This window comes from Antechinus flavipes, chromosome 2, assembly GCF_016432865.1.
Source record: "Antechinus flavipes isolate AdamAnt ecotype Samford, QLD, Australia chromosome 2, AdamAnt_v2, whole genome shotgun sequence".
Classification (NCBI taxonomy): Eukaryota; Metazoa; Chordata; class Mammalia; order Dasyuromorphia; family Dasyuridae; genus Antechinus; species Antechinus flavipes.
Window position 1 is genome coordinate 569,979,008 of NC_067399.1, and position 19,010 is coordinate 569,998,017.

The 19,010-nt window shown below is 32.9% G+C and overlaps 1 protein-coding gene across 1 annotated transcript in view; it reads right to left on the reverse strand.

Moving 5' to 3' along the window:
* BLM (BLM RecQ like helicase) overlaps positions 1-19,010 on the reverse strand; it is a 61,873-nt gene that overhangs the window by 1,141 nt on the left and 41,722 nt on the right. The window contains exons 13-21 of the mRNA XM_051981139.1: positions 17,709-17,815; positions 16,825-16,985; positions 14,002-14,197; positions 12,540-12,730; positions 11,429-11,573; positions 10,250-10,449; positions 9,738-9,930; positions 8,589-8,711; positions 3,015-3,201 (exon numbers count right to left, since the gene is read on the reverse strand). Of these exons, the coding sequence (XP_051837099.1) occupies positions 3,015-3,201; positions 8,589-8,711; positions 9,738-9,930; positions 10,250-10,449; positions 11,429-11,573; positions 12,540-12,730; positions 14,002-14,197; positions 16,825-16,985; positions 17,709-17,815 (1,503 nt within the window). The remainder of the gene's footprint in view (positions 1-3,014; positions 3,202-8,588; positions 8,712-9,737; positions 9,931-10,249; positions 10,450-11,428; positions 11,574-12,539; positions 12,731-14,001; positions 14,198-16,824; positions 16,986-17,708; positions 17,816-19,010) is intronic.

The following is a 19,010-nucleotide window of genomic DNA, read 5'->3' on the forward strand; positions in this document are numbered from 1 at the left end:
AAAATGTATCTCTGGGAAGAAGTGGTGAGAGGGCCATTTTCTCACCTCCCAAACAATCTATTCATGACATGGATGAAATTGCTAGAGTAGATAGGTGAAACCCTGCTGATCTCTTTTAAAATGATAGTAGAGAAGAGAGAAAGTGGAGCTGGTTTCTGGGTGGGTTTAATGGGCAAAGGTAACACGAGCTGCTTTTGGCCCCAATCCACTGGCCTGGTGTGGGAAGAACTGCTTCCCTGACATTTATCCCACTGCTGATTCCAACTCTATGTTCAATTACCTTTTAACTCAGAAAGGAAAGTGGGAGTAGAATGGTAGGCTAAGAAGGTGAGGAAAGTCTCCAATTGCAGCACACACTCCCCCCAAATGGTTTATTCCCAAGTCCCCCCAGCAACGTCACTTCCCCTGCTGACCTAAAGATAATGGCTTTTTCCAAAACAAAAACAAAAAACCCCCATACTGCCAGACTGCTTGCAAAGATAATGGCAATGTTATCTATAGAAGCTTTTTGCCACAGAACTATTTCCTGCTGTATTGTAACTGTGCTGAATTTATGCCCAGCATTAATTCCATGGCATTTTGACATGCCATTAGTGTTTACATTTCTCTGAGGCATGTTGTTAGGATTATAGTTTTCTGTTGGTCAATTCTGCTCTTCTTTTAGTGCTTTAGATTGTTAAGACTTTTGTTAAATTAACTTTTTCTCTTCTTAAGTAATTTAATGTAGAACATGACAAGGGACTGGATGATGAATTGGTAGGTCTTGGTTGTTCTCAACTGGAAGGGAAATATTTTTTTTCCAGTTTCCATAAATTAACTTATTGCTCAGAAATAAAATCTTAAATGAATATCTGCTATTTTTCCTAGATTTGCTGAATATTAAATTTGCAAACAGCCACTTCTACTTCACCTGGGCAATTTTTTTTTATCCAGTCAGGGTATCAAATACACAATTGGCTCATTGTTCACTGTTAGAAAAAGGCAACCATGGAAACAAAAGGGCCCAGGTTAAGTATTCTGAAAGACAGTCATCTAAGCGAGCAGGCACAATGTAATGAAGAAATTCTTTTCTACAGCAGCTTAATGAATGAAAATGGAATGATAATCATAAACTGGCTTTTCATTTCTGAGAGGGTAGGGTGTGAAAAAAAAAATCAATACCAAATAGAAGCGTATATTGGAAAAACAAGATGCCTGGAATGACTGGAATAATAATTATGCTAGAAAACATTAAAAGTTGTTATCAAAATCTGTGAAGCTGTTTGGATTAAGTTGAGTTTCATTTAGACTGACAATATTTGAGGCCAGATTATAAGGAAGAAATGTTTCTCTTTCATAAGTAAACAAAAAAGCCCCTGGTTTAAGATTAAACCAAAATTAAAATTATTTGAAAGATCATTCACCTGTTTAGGAAACAATTATGTTTTGTGCATACTCTATTAGGGAAATAAAACATTTCCCAAAGCAGCAGAGCAAAGGAAGAAAAATAAGAACATTAAAATCCCAATGGAATAATTGCTAGGTCTCTAGTGTACCGAACACCATAAAATTAAAAACATATTCTTAATAACGAGTTTAATTTTGGGGGACTGGCAGAAAAATGAGCATTCAAAATGTAGTGATTCTACCTAAAAACTGATAACTAAGAAAAACATGACCTCCATCCTAATCCCAACCTAATTTTCAATTTTACTCTCTAGGAGGAAATAAGAGAGTACAACAATTTGCAAAGCTTACTACAGATTTTTCCCATTATCTAAAAACATCTCTGTGAAAATGTTATTTTTAGTTTCACATTCTTTAGATTTAAGTAACAGCCACAACCCTACCCATCCCTTAACTAAACAGCCAACAATCCAGAACTCTCTTTTATGGCTATAACAGGAAGGCTTACAGAGAGGCAACAAGATTATAAAGAAATGAAAAATAACCCCAAGATCTTTGAATTATACTACTCTGTACAGACAAAACAAATCAAACACATGATGCTTTTTCTTTCCCTACAAACATGATCTACATTTTCTTTCATGCTGAATTCACCAAATAACCCTATTTCAAGTTTTTGATTAACTCCTAAAATCAAAGGTTGATGATGTTATAATGGAACTTGGAGTCATAGTAATTTTAAATTAAGATTTATAATTAACTGCTGAACAGGTTATATATGTAGTCCTCTTCTGGATATTCCAGGTTAAAGCCCTCTCTTGGATTCTGCTGCAAGGGTAGGAAGATAAAATCTTATTCTTCCATAAAAACAAACAGAGTTGCTTTCTTCCCCCCTCCTCCCATCACATTTCTAACATCCACCAACTTGCAGAAATTCAGAATCATGATTTTGAAGAATTTTAACATAAGAAACAGCAAATATTAGATAGATGATTTCTATAGTGATGAATTAATTATTTGGTATTTATGTAGAGATATTATGAAACTAGTATATGAACTCAAGAAAATCAGCTATTTTGAAAATAATCTAATGTGAATCACTGTAGTCCAGAACAGTTAATTTAAGATTCTGAAATAGAATTTTTTTTTGCTCAAATCTGAACTAGCAGTTTGTTAATGGGAAATGTAACCATTATTTACTTTATCACTCTAAGTCCTGGTTTCTTCCTGTTTGTAAAACAGGATAATAATACCTGCCTAGAGTATCGTCATGATCAAATGAATTAATGTACATAAAAGTATTCTGTCAAATGAAAAATAATTAGGTATTATTAAACAACTAGTACACACACACACACACACACACACACACACACACACTCTCTTACTTTTTTGGGGATGTGCGCGCATGTGTATGTGTGTGTGTGGCAATTAGGGCTAAATGACTTGCCCAGAGTCACACAGCTAGGAAGCATTAAGTACCTGAGGCTGTATCTGAACTCAGATCCTTCTGACTTAAGGAACAATGTTCTATCCACTATCCTATCTAGCTGCCCCTGCATATATATATGCTTTTTTCTTCCTGCTACTATGAATTGAAAATATAACCCCAAGCAAAAGAAACATACCTCCTTGAACTTGATTGCTGGCTCCCATGACTTGTTTTTTTTCTTTTGGACCTTTGAAAGGTTGGCACCCTTCTCCTCTTCCTCTCATTTTTAGTTTTATTTGAAAAATAGTGAGAAGACACTTGTGTTTCTTCTTCATTACTTTCATCATTATGAGAATTTAGCCTTTGGGAATCATTACCATTATCTACAAATGGACAATAATACATATTCTTAGGCAACGTTGTTTTGGTATCAAACCAATATTTTTATAATTGAGGGAAATAAAACTTCTGGATACATTACTTCTTGGTATCTTGGTAATCCTATGAGTTTGGGAATTTAGTTATAACAAGAGAGAAATTATTGGATTTCAATCTTGGAATTAAAACTTTTTTTCACTGAGTCTTATAAAAAGTAATTCACTGATAACGTAACGTCAAGAAACATCTTTCAGCATTTTGGCTGTTATGACACTTGGCGATTTATTCATTTTCATAATGTCCTTTTCCCACTCATATCCCAAATACTCAGTAGCAATACACATACAAGTAATGAAATATATATAAAAGCAATAGCAGTTGTATTATAATATTTAACTATTGATGAGATAACTAAATACAATCTGGGAGGTTATAAAACCAGTACTGTGAACCATTTTCTTAACAGTTCATATTACATAATATCTGCAGGACACTTATGGTACTTGACAAATTTTTCAATAACATTTAGGGCAGAATGAGAAATTGGATTTTAATTGGCTTGACAATAATATTCAAATATGAAAGTACTTTGAAATATATAAAGTTCTATGTAAATAGTGTCCCAGAAGTATTAGTATAACTTTAAGCTATTAAAGCTAGCATTAATTTAATTACAATAGGAAAAAAGGCCCATTGGATTGGAACTATCTTAAATTAGGTCTGTATTTGATTAGTCAGCATGGCATGCCACATGGCACACTGCACTGAGTCAGGAGGGGGATCAATTCCTGGTGCTGCCATAACTTCATCTCTGGGTCTCAGTTTCCTTATCTATAAAAACTAAAAAATTCCTAAAGTTCTCCTCAGTTCTTAGCATTTCATGGTACTATAACTAATTGTAACTATATCTAATAGAGACAAGTACTTCAGTACAATATAAAAGCTTATTTAACAATTAAACAACAAAAAAATTCAAGACCAACTTTTCTTTTTATATGTACAAACACATCTTCACATAGCAGCTGTGAACATTTCACTAATTATGTTGTCAAATGGTGTCTATGAATGTATACTCCTGCAACAATGATAATTTACATAATGATTTGCATTTCAGAGTATTTTGCAGTCACAGAATTTGTTTCAGAACACAACTGGACTTCATTTCTATTTTAAAAGGAAAATCATTTGCCGATTGGTTGGTAAGCCAGGACAGGGGGTAGGAAAGAAGTCTCCAGGAAGATTTGGGTTCCTGTCTATTCTACTTATATGGATGAATCTTCATGTCATCACTAGCATAGACAGCAGGGTTCCATTATCTATTATAGTTCTATTTCACCTACACCTGAGCAGCTTTCAAATATTTGCCATACTAAAGATGATTCCTCTTCAATAGGGCCAGAGAGATAGTTTGGTGTAATGAAAAAAAATCTTAACTGAGAGTCAGGAAATCAGGGTTCTAAAGCTAGTTCTGTCATCCCGGTGGTATGTGTTCGAGGATGTTAATAAATGCCTTTGGATCTTAGTACTTTTGTTTCTAAAATGAAGGGGATGGATTAGCTTATTTATTTATTTATTTTTTAAGCATTAACATTTTGATGATTCTAGTCTGTAACTAGAGAATGTCTAATTTATTTTCTTTGTTTAAAGTAAAGCTCACTTTTGAATAACTATCACAAATAAAACATTAAGAGTATTATGCTAGCCCTACTTCTCAAAGACATTTATCAGAAAATTTAAAAATGATGATGAAAAATTCTAATCAACATTGTGACCAATCATAACTCCAGCAGTCTCACAGTGAAACAAGCCTCCCTCTTCTTGGCAAATAATGGACAACAGCTATGAAACAAAGCATATATTATCAGATATGGGCAATGTGTTGGTATGTGTTGCTTAATAGAAATTCTTCATTAAAAGAGGTTTTATCAAAGGAATTGTTAGGGGAGTGATAGTGAAATGACACATCAACACCAATAAAAGACAAAGAGTTTTGGAAAATCAAACGCGAAAAAGTTCTTAGGCATAGATGGGCTGTAGGCTTAAGTCAAGAAGTCATTCAACAAACATTTATTAGGCATCTATTCAATGGTGCCATGCATTGAGCTAAATGCTAGGGATACAAAGAAAGCCAAAACAGTTCCTGCTCTCAGTCTAATGGATGTGGGAGGTGGTGGTGAGGGTAAGAGGGATGGGGAGCAGGGCAGGGAAGACAGTAGGAAAACAATTACATACAAACAAATTATACACAAGGAAAGTGGAAAGTACCTCAGAGAGAGGTGCTAATATGAGGAGAAAAGAATTTCATACACTAGGAATAGTCAGTGAAAATGCATGGATCTGAAGATGGAATGACTTATAGAAGGAATAGCAAGGAAACTATTATCACTGGCTCACAAAGTCCATGGAGGGGAGTAAGGTGTAACAATACTGAAAAAGTAGGAAGGGACCAGCTTATGAAGGCTTTAAAAGCCTAAGAAATTTTATATTTGATTCTGGTGGCAATAGGGAGCCACTGGAATTTATTGATTAGAAAAGACTGATTGGAGAATGGACTGAAACAGAGAGAAACTTGAGGCAGGAAGAGCAACGAGAGGCTACTTATTCCTTTGTAGCAGGGTGGCAGTTGTGTCAGAGAAGAGAAAGGAGTCTTTGAGAGATTTTGAAGGGGAAAATGACAAGACCTGGCACAGTTTGGATATGCGACAAAAAGATACCTACACTGTGAGTTTGAATTACTAGAAAGATGGTGGGAAGTTAGGAAAACCTGGGTTTAAGTTTTGCCTCTATTACATGCTTATTTTGTGACCTTCAGCAATTCAGCTCTTTTACACTGTAAGTTATAAAGGAGGTGCTGACCTGCACCAATAAAGGATCAAGTCCCTATCTTTAAGCTACTTCTGGGAACATAGTTTAAAAAAAAAAAAGCTATCTGGAGAAGTAAATAAAATATCCATGAAAACTGGATCTTGACATTGTATCTAATTAGAAAGCAATATATTAGAAGGAAAATATAAAAGACCACTTTTTTGGTACATGCTAAAATATTTTTCATTTCAAACATTCCCTTATTAAAGCTTAATAATAAGACTATCAAAGGACAGTAGTTATAAACCTTCTGATAAAGCTTAATTGAATACTTAGAAATAGTTATATTTCTCAGGAATTTTCATAACAGGTATTTTTATGGACAGAGAATACGCACTTTATATTGTATGTTTTGTTCAGACAAAAAATTCTGATCTACTTTTTTACTTAATCTGGCTTTATTCCATCTTGTAGATAATGAAACTGGCACAGAGAAGTTATAGGTAGCTTTCCTAAAATCACAGAGCTAGTTAATAGCTAAATTTGAATTTGCATCTGTAACGATTCTTCTTCTTGTATAAATCACCAGCCATGTCAGAGCAAACTACTCTCAATTTTTACCTTCTGCTCTTTCATTCCTACCCTTCTTGGCATTACCCTCCTCATGCTTCACTCCAAGTCCACTGAACCCTTCCTCTGAATTTATGGGATTCCCATTTCATAATGAACAGATTCTTCTCCTTGGACCTGTAACTCTTACACTCCTCCTACCTACTAGTCCTCTCTGAGACCTGCTTCTTTCTGAGATGATGATGTATCATCAAGTCATCTTTCCAACTATGGCTCCTACCTTGAAATTTTCAACCTTTTCCTATTGGTTCCTTACATGATTCAGACATGCCCAAGTTTCATAGCTTCAAGCTATTGTTCTACAACTCTCCTACCTTTTTTAGGCAGACTTTTGGAAGAAACTGTTTATTCTTACTTCCTCTCTCATTCACTCCTCAAATTTGATTTCTAGCTTCACTTAACTGCAATGGCTCTTCTTAAAGTTACCAACTGTCTCTTATTTTCCAAATTTTATAGTCTTTTCTCAGTCTTCATCTTTTTTTATCCATTAGCCACAATCAACAGTACTGGCCACTATTTCTTCTCCTTGTGGTTTTCATGAACCAACTCTCCCCTGCTTTTCCTCCTTCTTGTCTGACTACAACTTCTCAATCACACCCACATCACACCCTCACTGGGGTTCCTCCAAGTTCTGTTCTAGACTGCTTGCCTCTTTTTTCCCTCTTTATTTTCTCTTGGTTGAGCTCCCGGATCTATTTATCCAATCCCAGTTTCTTCCCTGAGCTTCAGTTTCCTATCATCAATTGCTATTGGATACTTCAAATCAGATAACTCAGAGACATACCGAATTCAACACGGTCAAGACTAAACTCATTATCCTTCTTCCGAAACTCCTTCCTCTTCCAAAGTTCCTTTTTTTGGATAGAAGTTATGATCATCTTTCTAGTCTCCCTGGTTACTAATCTTGGCATTATTTTATATTCTTCATTCTTCCTTTCCTTGCATATCTAATTAACAGACAAATCTTACTGCTTCTATCTTTGCAACATCTTTTACATCTGACTCCTTTTTGTTCACAGAACTATTACTTAGTTAAGGCCCTCTTGCCAAAAGTATTACAATAGCTTTTTACTTAATGTCCTGCCTTGTCTCTTGCCACTCCTGTCCTTCTTATATACTGCTGCCCAAGTAATTTCCATTAAGCACAGATCTGTCCATGTTACTGTCCTACTCAATCACCTCTAATAGTTCCTGCTGCCTCTATGATAATGTATAAGACGTTCACCATCTGGTTCTGGTCTAACCTAGTTTTCAGTGCCATTGGACATTACTCTCCCTCTGATACTTACTGATCCAGCCAAAATGGCCTTCTCTCCCCCTCACAAGACAATGTCATCTCCTCCCATCTGTGTCATTTCAGTGGCTTGTCCACGTTTCTGGAATACATTCTCTCCTCAGCTATGCCTCAAACAATGTCTCCCTTCCTTCAAAGAAACAATTCAAGCACAACCTTTTTCATGGTCTTCACTGATTTTCCTAGCTACTTATGTTCTACTTTCCAAATTATCTTGAATACACTTTTATTTATTCACTTCATATTTATTACACACACACACACACACACACACACACACACACACACACTCTTGTCCTTCCGATTAGAATATAGGCTCACTGGGAGGAGGGATTTTTGTAGTCACCCAACACACAGGAGCTTAAAGAGGTCGATTAACTTTTGTAGTTTTTTTTTTTTTTTTACAAGATTATACTATTCCATAGTTCTGCCTTCAGTTCTCTAAGGTGATAATTAAGTTATATTCTGATACACTAGGTAAGCTGATGGCTTTTAAGAATGAATGTAATTTTCAAAGGTGCCCATCCTACTGAATGATATACTTTTGATATTATTGGGTTTGGCATTCTATGTCAAAGCATAAACACTTAACAGAAAGTAAAAAAGTAAAAAAAAGAAGTAAAAAACAAAATGAAATATTGTTCTGTCAAAGAGATACTGAACCTGGCAATGTCCACTCAGAATATTTCTGAAGTACTGAAATCACTTCAGCACCGTATTTTTCCAGTTTGTCTTCTGTAACACCATCAATCTGAAGTAAAACCTCAGGATCAGAAGATAAAGATTCTATGCATAGGCATAAAACAGAAATTACAAGTTATAAACATCATTCTTATCAAACAGTTATAAAATAAACAGTACAAATAAGCCATGGGGACTTAAAAATGCATATATACAAAAGAGTTTTTGCTCTTGGGGAGTTTACAATCTAGTTAGAGGCACAGAACATGAAAGGCAGAAACCAATACCAACAATCCTGGTACCTATTAAGGGCCAAATGAATGATAAATCAGAAGAGGGAATAATCATGAAAAGCTGAGATAGCTCGAAGTTTTGTGAGTAAAAAGAGTATTAAAACTAGGCTTTGAGGTAGTAGGCTTGAAAAGCCAACATTTATGGCAAGAGGGACAATGTAAATAAAAGCATACAAGTGAGAATGGACATGATTTAACTAGGAACACAATTAAAAGACTTGTTGACTGGAATACTAGACAGAAGCCAGACTATAGGAGTACTTCAATGTCAGCTTAAGGAGTCTTTATTCTGTAAGCTACAAGTTTTAAATTTAAAGAATACGTAATGATATGGAGAGCAGTATTTTCATCTACTGAAGTAGTATTTAGTTTAGAATGGTTGAGTAAAAAGACTGAAGACATGAAGGGCAATGTGATCATTATAATTATCCTAGGATCAAGTGAAAGGAATTGGGTTAGAACAGTGATGGAAAGAATGGAAAAGGAAGGTGTGATTATGAACAAAGGGAAAAATGTGGAAAACAAATATTCTCAATTAATGATGAGTGTTTAATTTTTTTACATATTTTAATGTTGAAGCTGATAAGATCATGGAAACCCTTCCCATTAAGACACACCATTAGAAAACAATATGAAAACAATGTAATACAGAATATATTCTTACCAAAAGTGCTATTTTATCCTGACTGAAATGAAACTATAGTTTTTAAGCTTTCAGTTCGAGGGATCATGGATTTTAGGCAATTAAAGGCATATTTATGATAAAGAGAATTCATTAGTAAAATTAATTATTCAATCTACATTCTTATGATTCAAGTAACTGAAGGTCCATACATACCTGCAAGCTTTTTTAGAGTAACCGTATTAAATATGTTGAAATAATGGACACCAAAAACCTTCCCGAGACCTTTGCAGACCTCTGTAAGTTCTCCCAGGCATTTCTTAACCAATTCTTCTCTCTGGGATATATTTGCTACTGATGCCTTTTGCTTCCTTATACCACTTAAATTCTCAGTTTCCAGAAAGTCCACCTTTTGGGAAAAGAAAAATAACTTAGGTGTCACTGATATGAACAAAAAAATTCTATTAAATTTTGATGTTCTCAGTATGACTATTTAATTCAATTTTTATTCAAATTTCTAGAGAAATGATTAGAAATTCATAATTCATGAACACAAATTTATAGGACTACCTTTTATAAAATATGTATTTCAATAAATATACATCCACACACTTACATATTCAAACATACAAATGTTTATGATCTTTATACCATAAAACCATTTCTCCTTACTTACTTGAAAAATGCAGATAGAAGGTAAAGATAAATATAGACTTCAAATGATCTACCTGTAAATACCCATTCAGGACCGCCTGGGCTTTTTCACCCAGCATCACATAGGCAATTGCTTGGTCATTAGCATTGATATACAAATCTTCATCCAAAATTTTGTCAAGTATCAGCTTTTTCAAAAGTCTTTCGGCATTATGACGTGAATAAGCAGCTCCCTTCCCAAATATGCCTGTCTGAATTTTAGCACATTTACTCCCTGATGAGAAAGCATAAGAAATTTCTTTAGCATAGATTAACAACTAATTGATAGTTAAGTCTTAACTATACAAAACATGGGTTAAGTTTGAACATACTATTTCATAGAAAATCCATGGAGAGATATGGATGGATGAATAGATGTCTTTTACATCTTTAGATCTGTTTTCTTTTAAATCATCTGTGTAAAAATACCTGCCATTTCCCCTTTAAAATAAAAAAATGTGACATCTTACAAATATATTTCTGGAGATAAAATTTTGTTAAAGCATATAAGTTAAAACATATTCTGTATAACAAAATTATTTCCATAACCTTAGCAATAGTGTTTTGCTGATTGTTGTCCACATAAAATTATTTCTTTAAATTAAAAAAAAATTGACTTGTGTGAATTATATACCATTCTATTCTTTTTATTCAGCAAAAGGAGAGTTTTGATTTGCCATTAAGCAATAAGGGAACATAGACTCCAACTATATCAACATATGCTAAAGAAATACCATTAAAAACCCCAAAACAAAAAACAGGTAATTTCTAACTTATGTGCCAACGAATTAATATCTAAATATATCCAAAGCAATATGGAAGAAAAAGCAATGTGCTTTTAGTATTTGTTTATTATTTCCTAGCAGACGTCACATTCATTTCAAAGGGATTCCTAACAATGTCCTTGTTATGAATACAACTTCATGGGAAGGATATATTTTGATGCTCTAAAAATTTTATAGCTGAGAACCTATGATGAAATTGGATAATAGCCTTTTAATATAGCTTTCCTCTAAAAAATTAATACTGGCATACTTTTTACATAAAATTGTAAAAGTGGTTAAACAATAAAAATTATTTTTAAAAGCTAATATTTTACTGTTATAAAAGTATCATACTACAAGAATACAGATCTGCTTTCTTCTCTGTATCTAGAACAAATTCCCTGAATTTTGTTTAACATAAGAATCAACTCTAACAATGAAACAACTTACCCAGGAAAATATCAGTCAACATGTTCATAGTAAATCTTCCACAAGAGCCCATATTTTTATTTCTTTCTCCATTCAATGAATCGTGCTCTTGAACAAACTTTATGATGTTTTTCACATCTTCTGTCACATTCCTTGTCTTATACTCCTATCAGCAGCAAATAATTGTTTATTAAAACTAAGACGGTAACTGGTCTCCAAACTGCTAGGATTTAAAATGTATTTCCTTCAGATTATACTTTACATTGCCCATAAGAGACCATTTATACAAGATAACAAATTATAGGAATTCCAGATTCTCTTTCCTCTCTACTTTTGGCTGAATTTGTTGGTCTTTCCTAGAAATCATACTCTCTTGTTCTCTAATTGTCTGACAGATGTTTATCTTATTTCCTCAACTAGATTATAAAATATGTGTGGATAAATTGTAGCTTTTACTTTCTTTGTGTGAGATTCCAAAGCACCTAGCACAATGAAAGTCATAGAGCAGGAATTTGATGGAATATTTGTTTGAATTAACCAAACTTCCTAAATACAGAAAGAATAATCAGGTAAACATAATAACACAAAAGGGGTTAGGTCCTATGAGACTAGCAAACTATTGCCAAGATGTAAACTGGATAAAAGCATTTGCTGGCATTCTATAAATTTTTACTAATTTTGCAAATCTATGTATTTTCCTAGTTGAGGATAATCATTAACCTAACTCCAATGAAAACAATAGCTTTTGCCCTATGCCATAAATACATTTTGTGTCATTTTGAATGCTTCATATACTTGAGTGCTTTTAATCCCTCCCTCTTCTCTCCTGCCACAGGAAAAGTCTAAAAATTCATCTTGATAACTAATAAATACACAAAAGATTGAACTATTTTGGAAGGTTAGGTATCCAAGATCTTTTTGCAAACCTTTAGGAAAGAAAATAATATAAAAATCACTTGTCAACATATTTTTAGTAATACTTAATTTTATAGAATTTTTTCTTTTCATCCTTGACAGTTCATCTTTTAAATCTAACTTATACTTCATTTCAAAATCAACTAATTACCTTCCCTATTCTGACATTAAATAAACAAACAAAAAAACAGCCACAAATAAACTCCCCTCATTTTACCTTCTTTTTACAGCAGTTATCACAAGTCACATCCGGGTATTCTTTACAAAAATTAGGATTAAACCCATTTTCTCCAAAGTATGACAAAAGTTGAATTCTTCGGCATTCTATTATGTTTTCACAGTAATGTACCATGCTATAGAGATTATTGAAGTGAGTCTGTCGTGTATGACTGTTTCCATCTTTCTCCACTGAAAAATTACGGCATATTATAGAAAAATACAGTTATTAGAACAAAAACAGATGAATATATATCACTAAATATAGTGAAAGCAAGATAATTTAATGAAATCAGAAAATTACTGACATTATTACAAATGAAATCCTATTACAAAGAACTAAATAGAGTGAGTTATCTTATATTTTGTGTACTGTTAATACTTGCCCCAAACTTATTTTCTTGGGATAAGTAATTGATAAGATATGTCTCGGAAATCATTTTTGTTAGAGACTTTTCAATAATAGAAGTTGACCTACTAACTATTATAGAATCAATGAATAAGTATTTATTATGTGTCAGGCATCGTGTAGATACAAACCAAAAGTTCCTGCCTTCAAGTGCTTCAACAAAGTATTTAGCAAACTTCCTTTTTATACATGGAATAGAAATCTTGCATTTCCCCAAAACATTGAGCTTTAAAAAATGGTTAAATTTGGATTGCATTATAATTTCTAGTAACCTTGATCATTTCATTTATCCAGTGGAAAATCCAAGGCTAATAAAAAAATGGCAATTCAAATTTATATGACATTTTGCATCTTATAAAGTACCTTCCCCACAACATTCAAAGTGTAATTTTGGTGTGACAATTCCTATTTTACCTTTGAATTAAGACAATTTATAGGTCTTAACCTTCTTTGTGTTAAGGAACCCTCTGGCAACTGATGAAGCTATGTAGCTCTTCTCAGTATATTTTCTGTCTACATTTATAATTGAAAGGAATGCTAGGTTTCTGTAGACATCATTGATGTAATTTTTTTTCCTATCCAATATGTCCATAAAAACAGAGCTAGAAAGTATCAAGTCAATCCATATCTCTTACTGATACTGCCCCACCATTTCTTTATACTATTAATACTTGCCCCAAACTTATCTAATCTCTTTAAGCAAATCAACATATCATATAGTTGCAATATTAACTATACCATCTCACCCTTCAAAGTCTGATACTAACGTTATTATGAGTATTTAAAAATATAATTTTAAATGTACTCTTCATTACATTTTAGTACCACTTAAACAATTTTTTAAAGTCATTTCTAAATCACTTCCTATCTATATAGAGTGTTCTAAAAATCTTAGTTAACAAATTCAAGCTAATAAAGCTTAAATCTGTACTTTTGGGACGCCCTGTATAAATATTTTGGTTGTTCTATGACTATGTGTTAATCTAAGGGTAATATGACCAAGGGGAATACAGACTAAAGACTTCATAACATTCCATAGAAAATTTCAGCTTACTAAGAATAAGTCTCTTAAGTCTGGTTACATCATGGTAGTTGTAGAAAAGCAGACAGTGAGACATTTCACCATCTCTTCCAGCTCTGCCAGATTCCTGGTAATATCCTTCTACTGATTTAGGGAGAGATGAATGGATAACATAGCGTACATCTGGTTTGTCAATCCCCATGCCAAAAGCAATTGTCGCACAGATAACCTGAAATAAAATCAGAAAATATTATCCAGAAAATTCACAAAATCTCAAGTTTATAGCAGTGAGTAATAATATTTAAGCATAATTAAGTTTTTAAGGAAAATAAGGTTATAAAAAATTTCAATGGCTTTCTGTTTTTGTTAAAGAATTTTTAATGCAAAATTAAAAACCTCTCAAAAATGTTTTCCTTATGAAGGCAAAGTTAGGATTGCATTTTATTCAAAATATAAGGTGTTCCCAACATGACAAATGTGGAAATTTGTTCAAAATGATTGTACATAGCCTATCTTGGATTGCTTGCTTGGGGAAGAGGGATCCCATGAAAGGAGGAAGAAAAAATTGGGACCCTAAAATTTTGCAGAAATGAATGTTGAAAACAACTTTAATATGTAATTGGGAAAATAAAATACTATTGAGAAAAAAATAATTAAACTCTCTGACTCAAAAAATTATATATAATATATCCTAAAAGTTTAAAGCAGTTAAAAAAAATTAAATAATATACTTCTAGGAGTTATATCACTGTATTTTACTTTCAAATGTTCTAATGAACTATTCACATTAAGTTAATATTTCAGTTTAGTTCACCTCAATTAACATGAAAAACTATCACCTTTGGTAACATGCAAACAGCAGAAGCATATCCAAAGCAAAAAGCTCAGCATTTTAGTAAGCTATCATTTTACTGAGTATTCCCAAGTACTAAGAGATAGCTAAGATCATCATCAATGACAGTCAATCTTGAAGCTCTATGTTCTTTTTTTAATGTTTTATATGTTTTAATGTTACAGGGGGAACAGTACAGATGCTATGAGCAGAAGTTTTTCCAATTATTGTACACTTTTAGACTTAATCAAATAGTAATGATCATCTTCTTCCAAAACTCAATCATCAATTTTGCTATCAACTGCTCTTCTCATTACCAGCTTACAAGCTTCCCTTTCTCATAGTTGAACTATCTTGCCATATACCAACCCAGATTTGCATTAATGATAGGCCAATTTTAAAATTCAAGATATAGCAAAGTTTAAGGGAAATTCTAACAGCATAATGCCTTAAAGTACATGCTAAATATACTATATCTGTTGACTGGAAGAATCAATCTTGTGTAAAAATTTAAAGTAGATCACACTGAAAAAAGATTTTCTTCAGAAAGCAAAAGATGATTTAAAATCAAGAAGAATTAATTACCAATTGAAAACTGGTGAGTTTGCCTGAAGCCACCAATTCATTTGAAGTCTCACTTCTGTATTGGTTTGCTTTCTGGTCTGCTCCATGTCTACACTGCTTTGACCCATCGTGAATCTCCTCCCTCCTCCTTCTTCCCACTTCTGCTTTATGTGCTATTTTTACAAATTAGAATTAGCATGATATCTGACACAAAGTATGTACTTAATGAATGCAGTATCTATCATGTACGAAAATGATTTATAAGTGAGAAGATGTATCAACACATTTAAAAATTATTAATTTGGTTAGAAAAAAAATAAAGCTACAAAGATTCTGGCTGTACTACATCATACAAAAAACCCCAAATTGTTCAGATGAAGCTCAACAAATTAATTTCATGTTTATAAACAAATAGTTTTTACTCATACCTTTTTCCAAAAAATGGGCTGCTCCTGCAAAAAGGGAATTTCAGAAGCAACTGAGAATGAAGGAGGAGGGGCTGTGGTTTGTTCTATATCTGTGACTAATATCAGAAGAGGGAGCTGCAGGTAACCTAATGTTTACCAACCAAATATGTACCTTTATTAAAGTAGAGGGCAACTGCTGCCCTCCAGGTTAGCTGTCCTTCCAAAAATACATGGTAATATCGTCAAGGTAAAGTGTTTTTAGAAAGGAAAAGTAGAATGCAACCTCTTGTAGCAGACAGCAGGTAAAGGAGGTATCCAGAGAGTGCCCATCTATACACATCAATGGAATAAGGACTAGTAAGTGAGAGTTATATTTAAAGATAATTGCATTTTAAAAAGGACATTTCTGAGCACACAATTATAAGATATTCTACAAAAATCAGAAATATCTAAAGAGCTAAAAGATCTGACATTTTTCAACTGGAAGATCTTGTTTAGTTACCAGTGTGTTTAAAAACCACTCACTACAAATTCAGATAATTTCTTTGCTTAAGGTAAGGACTGACAGGAAAAATAGTTTATAAAATGGCACAAAATCAGGGTTGTCACTTTAATTGGTAGGAGAGAAAAAAGTATATTATATGTGGGAGTAAAAGGTGGAGAAGAGAGAGAGAAGTTTGAATCTATCTTGTGAGTCTAGCAAGCTCAAGACTTCCTAACAAGTACAGGATAAGAATTCACCTTGATTGTAAGGAACATCTAATCGAGTAGCACCAAAAATGACCATTTCATGTGAATAGTTTTACTTTTTTTCTTCGAATGTGATATGACATTAAGTAAGCTAGCAGGTCAAAGTTAGATATTATATTAACATTATAATTGGCTCAGTTCAGAATTACCAAGTTTTAACAATATTCTAGGTTTATTCATTTTCCATCTGAATTACAATCTTGTTTTGATGTTGATTACCTTTAACTTGCTAAATATTTCTAGATGTTATATAAATTCTTACTCATCTCCTGTAAGCCTTCTTGCCTAATGCTTTCATGTTACCTGGCAGCCATCTTGATTAATCCACTTGTGCTGTACTTCATCTCTAGCTGAATCACTGAGACCAGCATGATAAGCAAGGGCAGCAAGACCATCCTTCTGCAAGGTGTCAGCCATCGTGTCACATTCACGCCTAGAAAGGCAGTAAATTATCCCTGAGTCATCTGCAAACAAACCAAAATAGTTTATACTGAGAAAAACGGCCAATTTTAACTCAATATATTAAAAAAAAAAAAAAAAAGATGGAGAAATTTCATGTTGAAAATATAATTCAGATAGGTAAACTCAATGAACCAGAAGTCAGGATACTTAGATCTAATCCTGGTTCTGCAACTAACAGACTAGATGACTTTGAATAAATTATTTTTCCACTTGTAGGTTCTTATTAATAAAATGGGAATAATTGATGTTCTTTTTCTTTCTTGCATAAACAATATGTAGTTAGTACCAATTTTCCATTGTTATGGAAGAAAAGAGTTATACAGATAAATGAAATTAACCTCAAGTCTCATTTTCATATAATCAATTTAAAAGGCAGCAAATGGGTAGGAAAGGACATAGAAATAAAAAAATCTGGAAAATGTAAACACTGCCACTAAGTCAGAGAAAGTTATTATCAACTCAAAAGGAAAAAAATCACAATCGAGAGTTAACAACAATACAGATGCAGGTGGCATATATTTTGTGCTACTGATTACTGTTGTCAAGCCAAATGGGATTTTACCAACTCCAAGAATCAGAATTGAAATAGTTTGTACTATAAATAACTGCTTAGAGCTCTCATAATGAGAAAAGAATTGTTTAATATGCAGTTTTCTATATTCCATGTGGTATTAAAGAGACATTTATTTAACATTCTCAAATATAATTCACAAGTCTCTACTCACGTGGATGATGTTTTCTGATCCACTCTAAACAATCAAAAGCCACCTTTTTCGGTTTTTTTGGCAATACACTGTATTTCAGATTATGTCTGTTAAAACTCATGCTAAACCTAGAAAAGATCAGAACACAAAATTTAGTCTTCATAGGCAACCTGACTTTCATGATCTCCAAAAGTTCAAAACAGTGACCATCCAAACAGGGAACATAAATACTGACTTGCCTTGATAAGCTGATTGGAGATTTTGGAATGACATACAATAATGAAATGGAAGCAAGCTAAGGATGAAGAAGGGAAGGAAGTGGCAATAAGAAGGGAGTAAAAGATAATGAGAAAAATAGATTTAGATTAAAAAAAAAATACAGAATAGAAAAAGCAGAGAGATAACCAAAGTGAAAATTTCAGAAAGTATTCCATATCAGAAGAAAAAAAAAAACCTTTATTAAAATCAAAGATAGCAAAAATAAATACAAAGCAAAACAAAAAACCCCTCTAAGATCACAGAATCTACAAAGGGAGCCACTAACTGTAGTAGTCTCACTGTCTCCAAAATGCCAAATGTTAACAAAAAGAATTGATGAAAGAGAATATAAGAGAAACTTATTACTATTCTATCTATTCATTTGTAAAAATTTCTACAAAGATTTTGCACAATCTTGACTGTTGTTTCCTACATATAACATAATACAGTTGGCCTTCCTAGGCCTATGGTTTCTTTATCTTTAAAAGCAAAGTATTGCACTAAATAATTTTTAAAGATGCTTTCATATGTAAATCCAGTAATAACATGCATTATGACAAGATAATTATTATAAGAAAACACAGGTGTCTGTCATTAGCAATATTCACTAACAATAATTTTCCTTAAAAAATTTCACACAAGTTACTCAGAGAATTCTGAACTCCCTCTCCTCAACTCAGGATATATGACCATTAGCAAAGATGATGTAAGAATATATGCCAACTGGCAGTCACCATAACATAAGGTTGATGGAGAAACATGCTGAAAATTATTTCTATTTTTTCTCTGAAGCTTTCACATATTAATGCAAAGCCTTTAGAAATGACTTTTGTGTATGGCATACATACTAGAATCTGAAGTATAATATTTTATACATCTCATAAAGAACATTAATTTTGTCAAACATAAAGGCAAAAGCGCCAGAAAAATATTATTATAACTTTATATAGGTAGCACCTTATATATTTATTTACAAAGTGTACTAAAATATTTAATTTGGTATTCTGAATATTGCATTGATGAAATTCTAAAACTCATCAAATTTCTGTATTAAAGTACCATGGC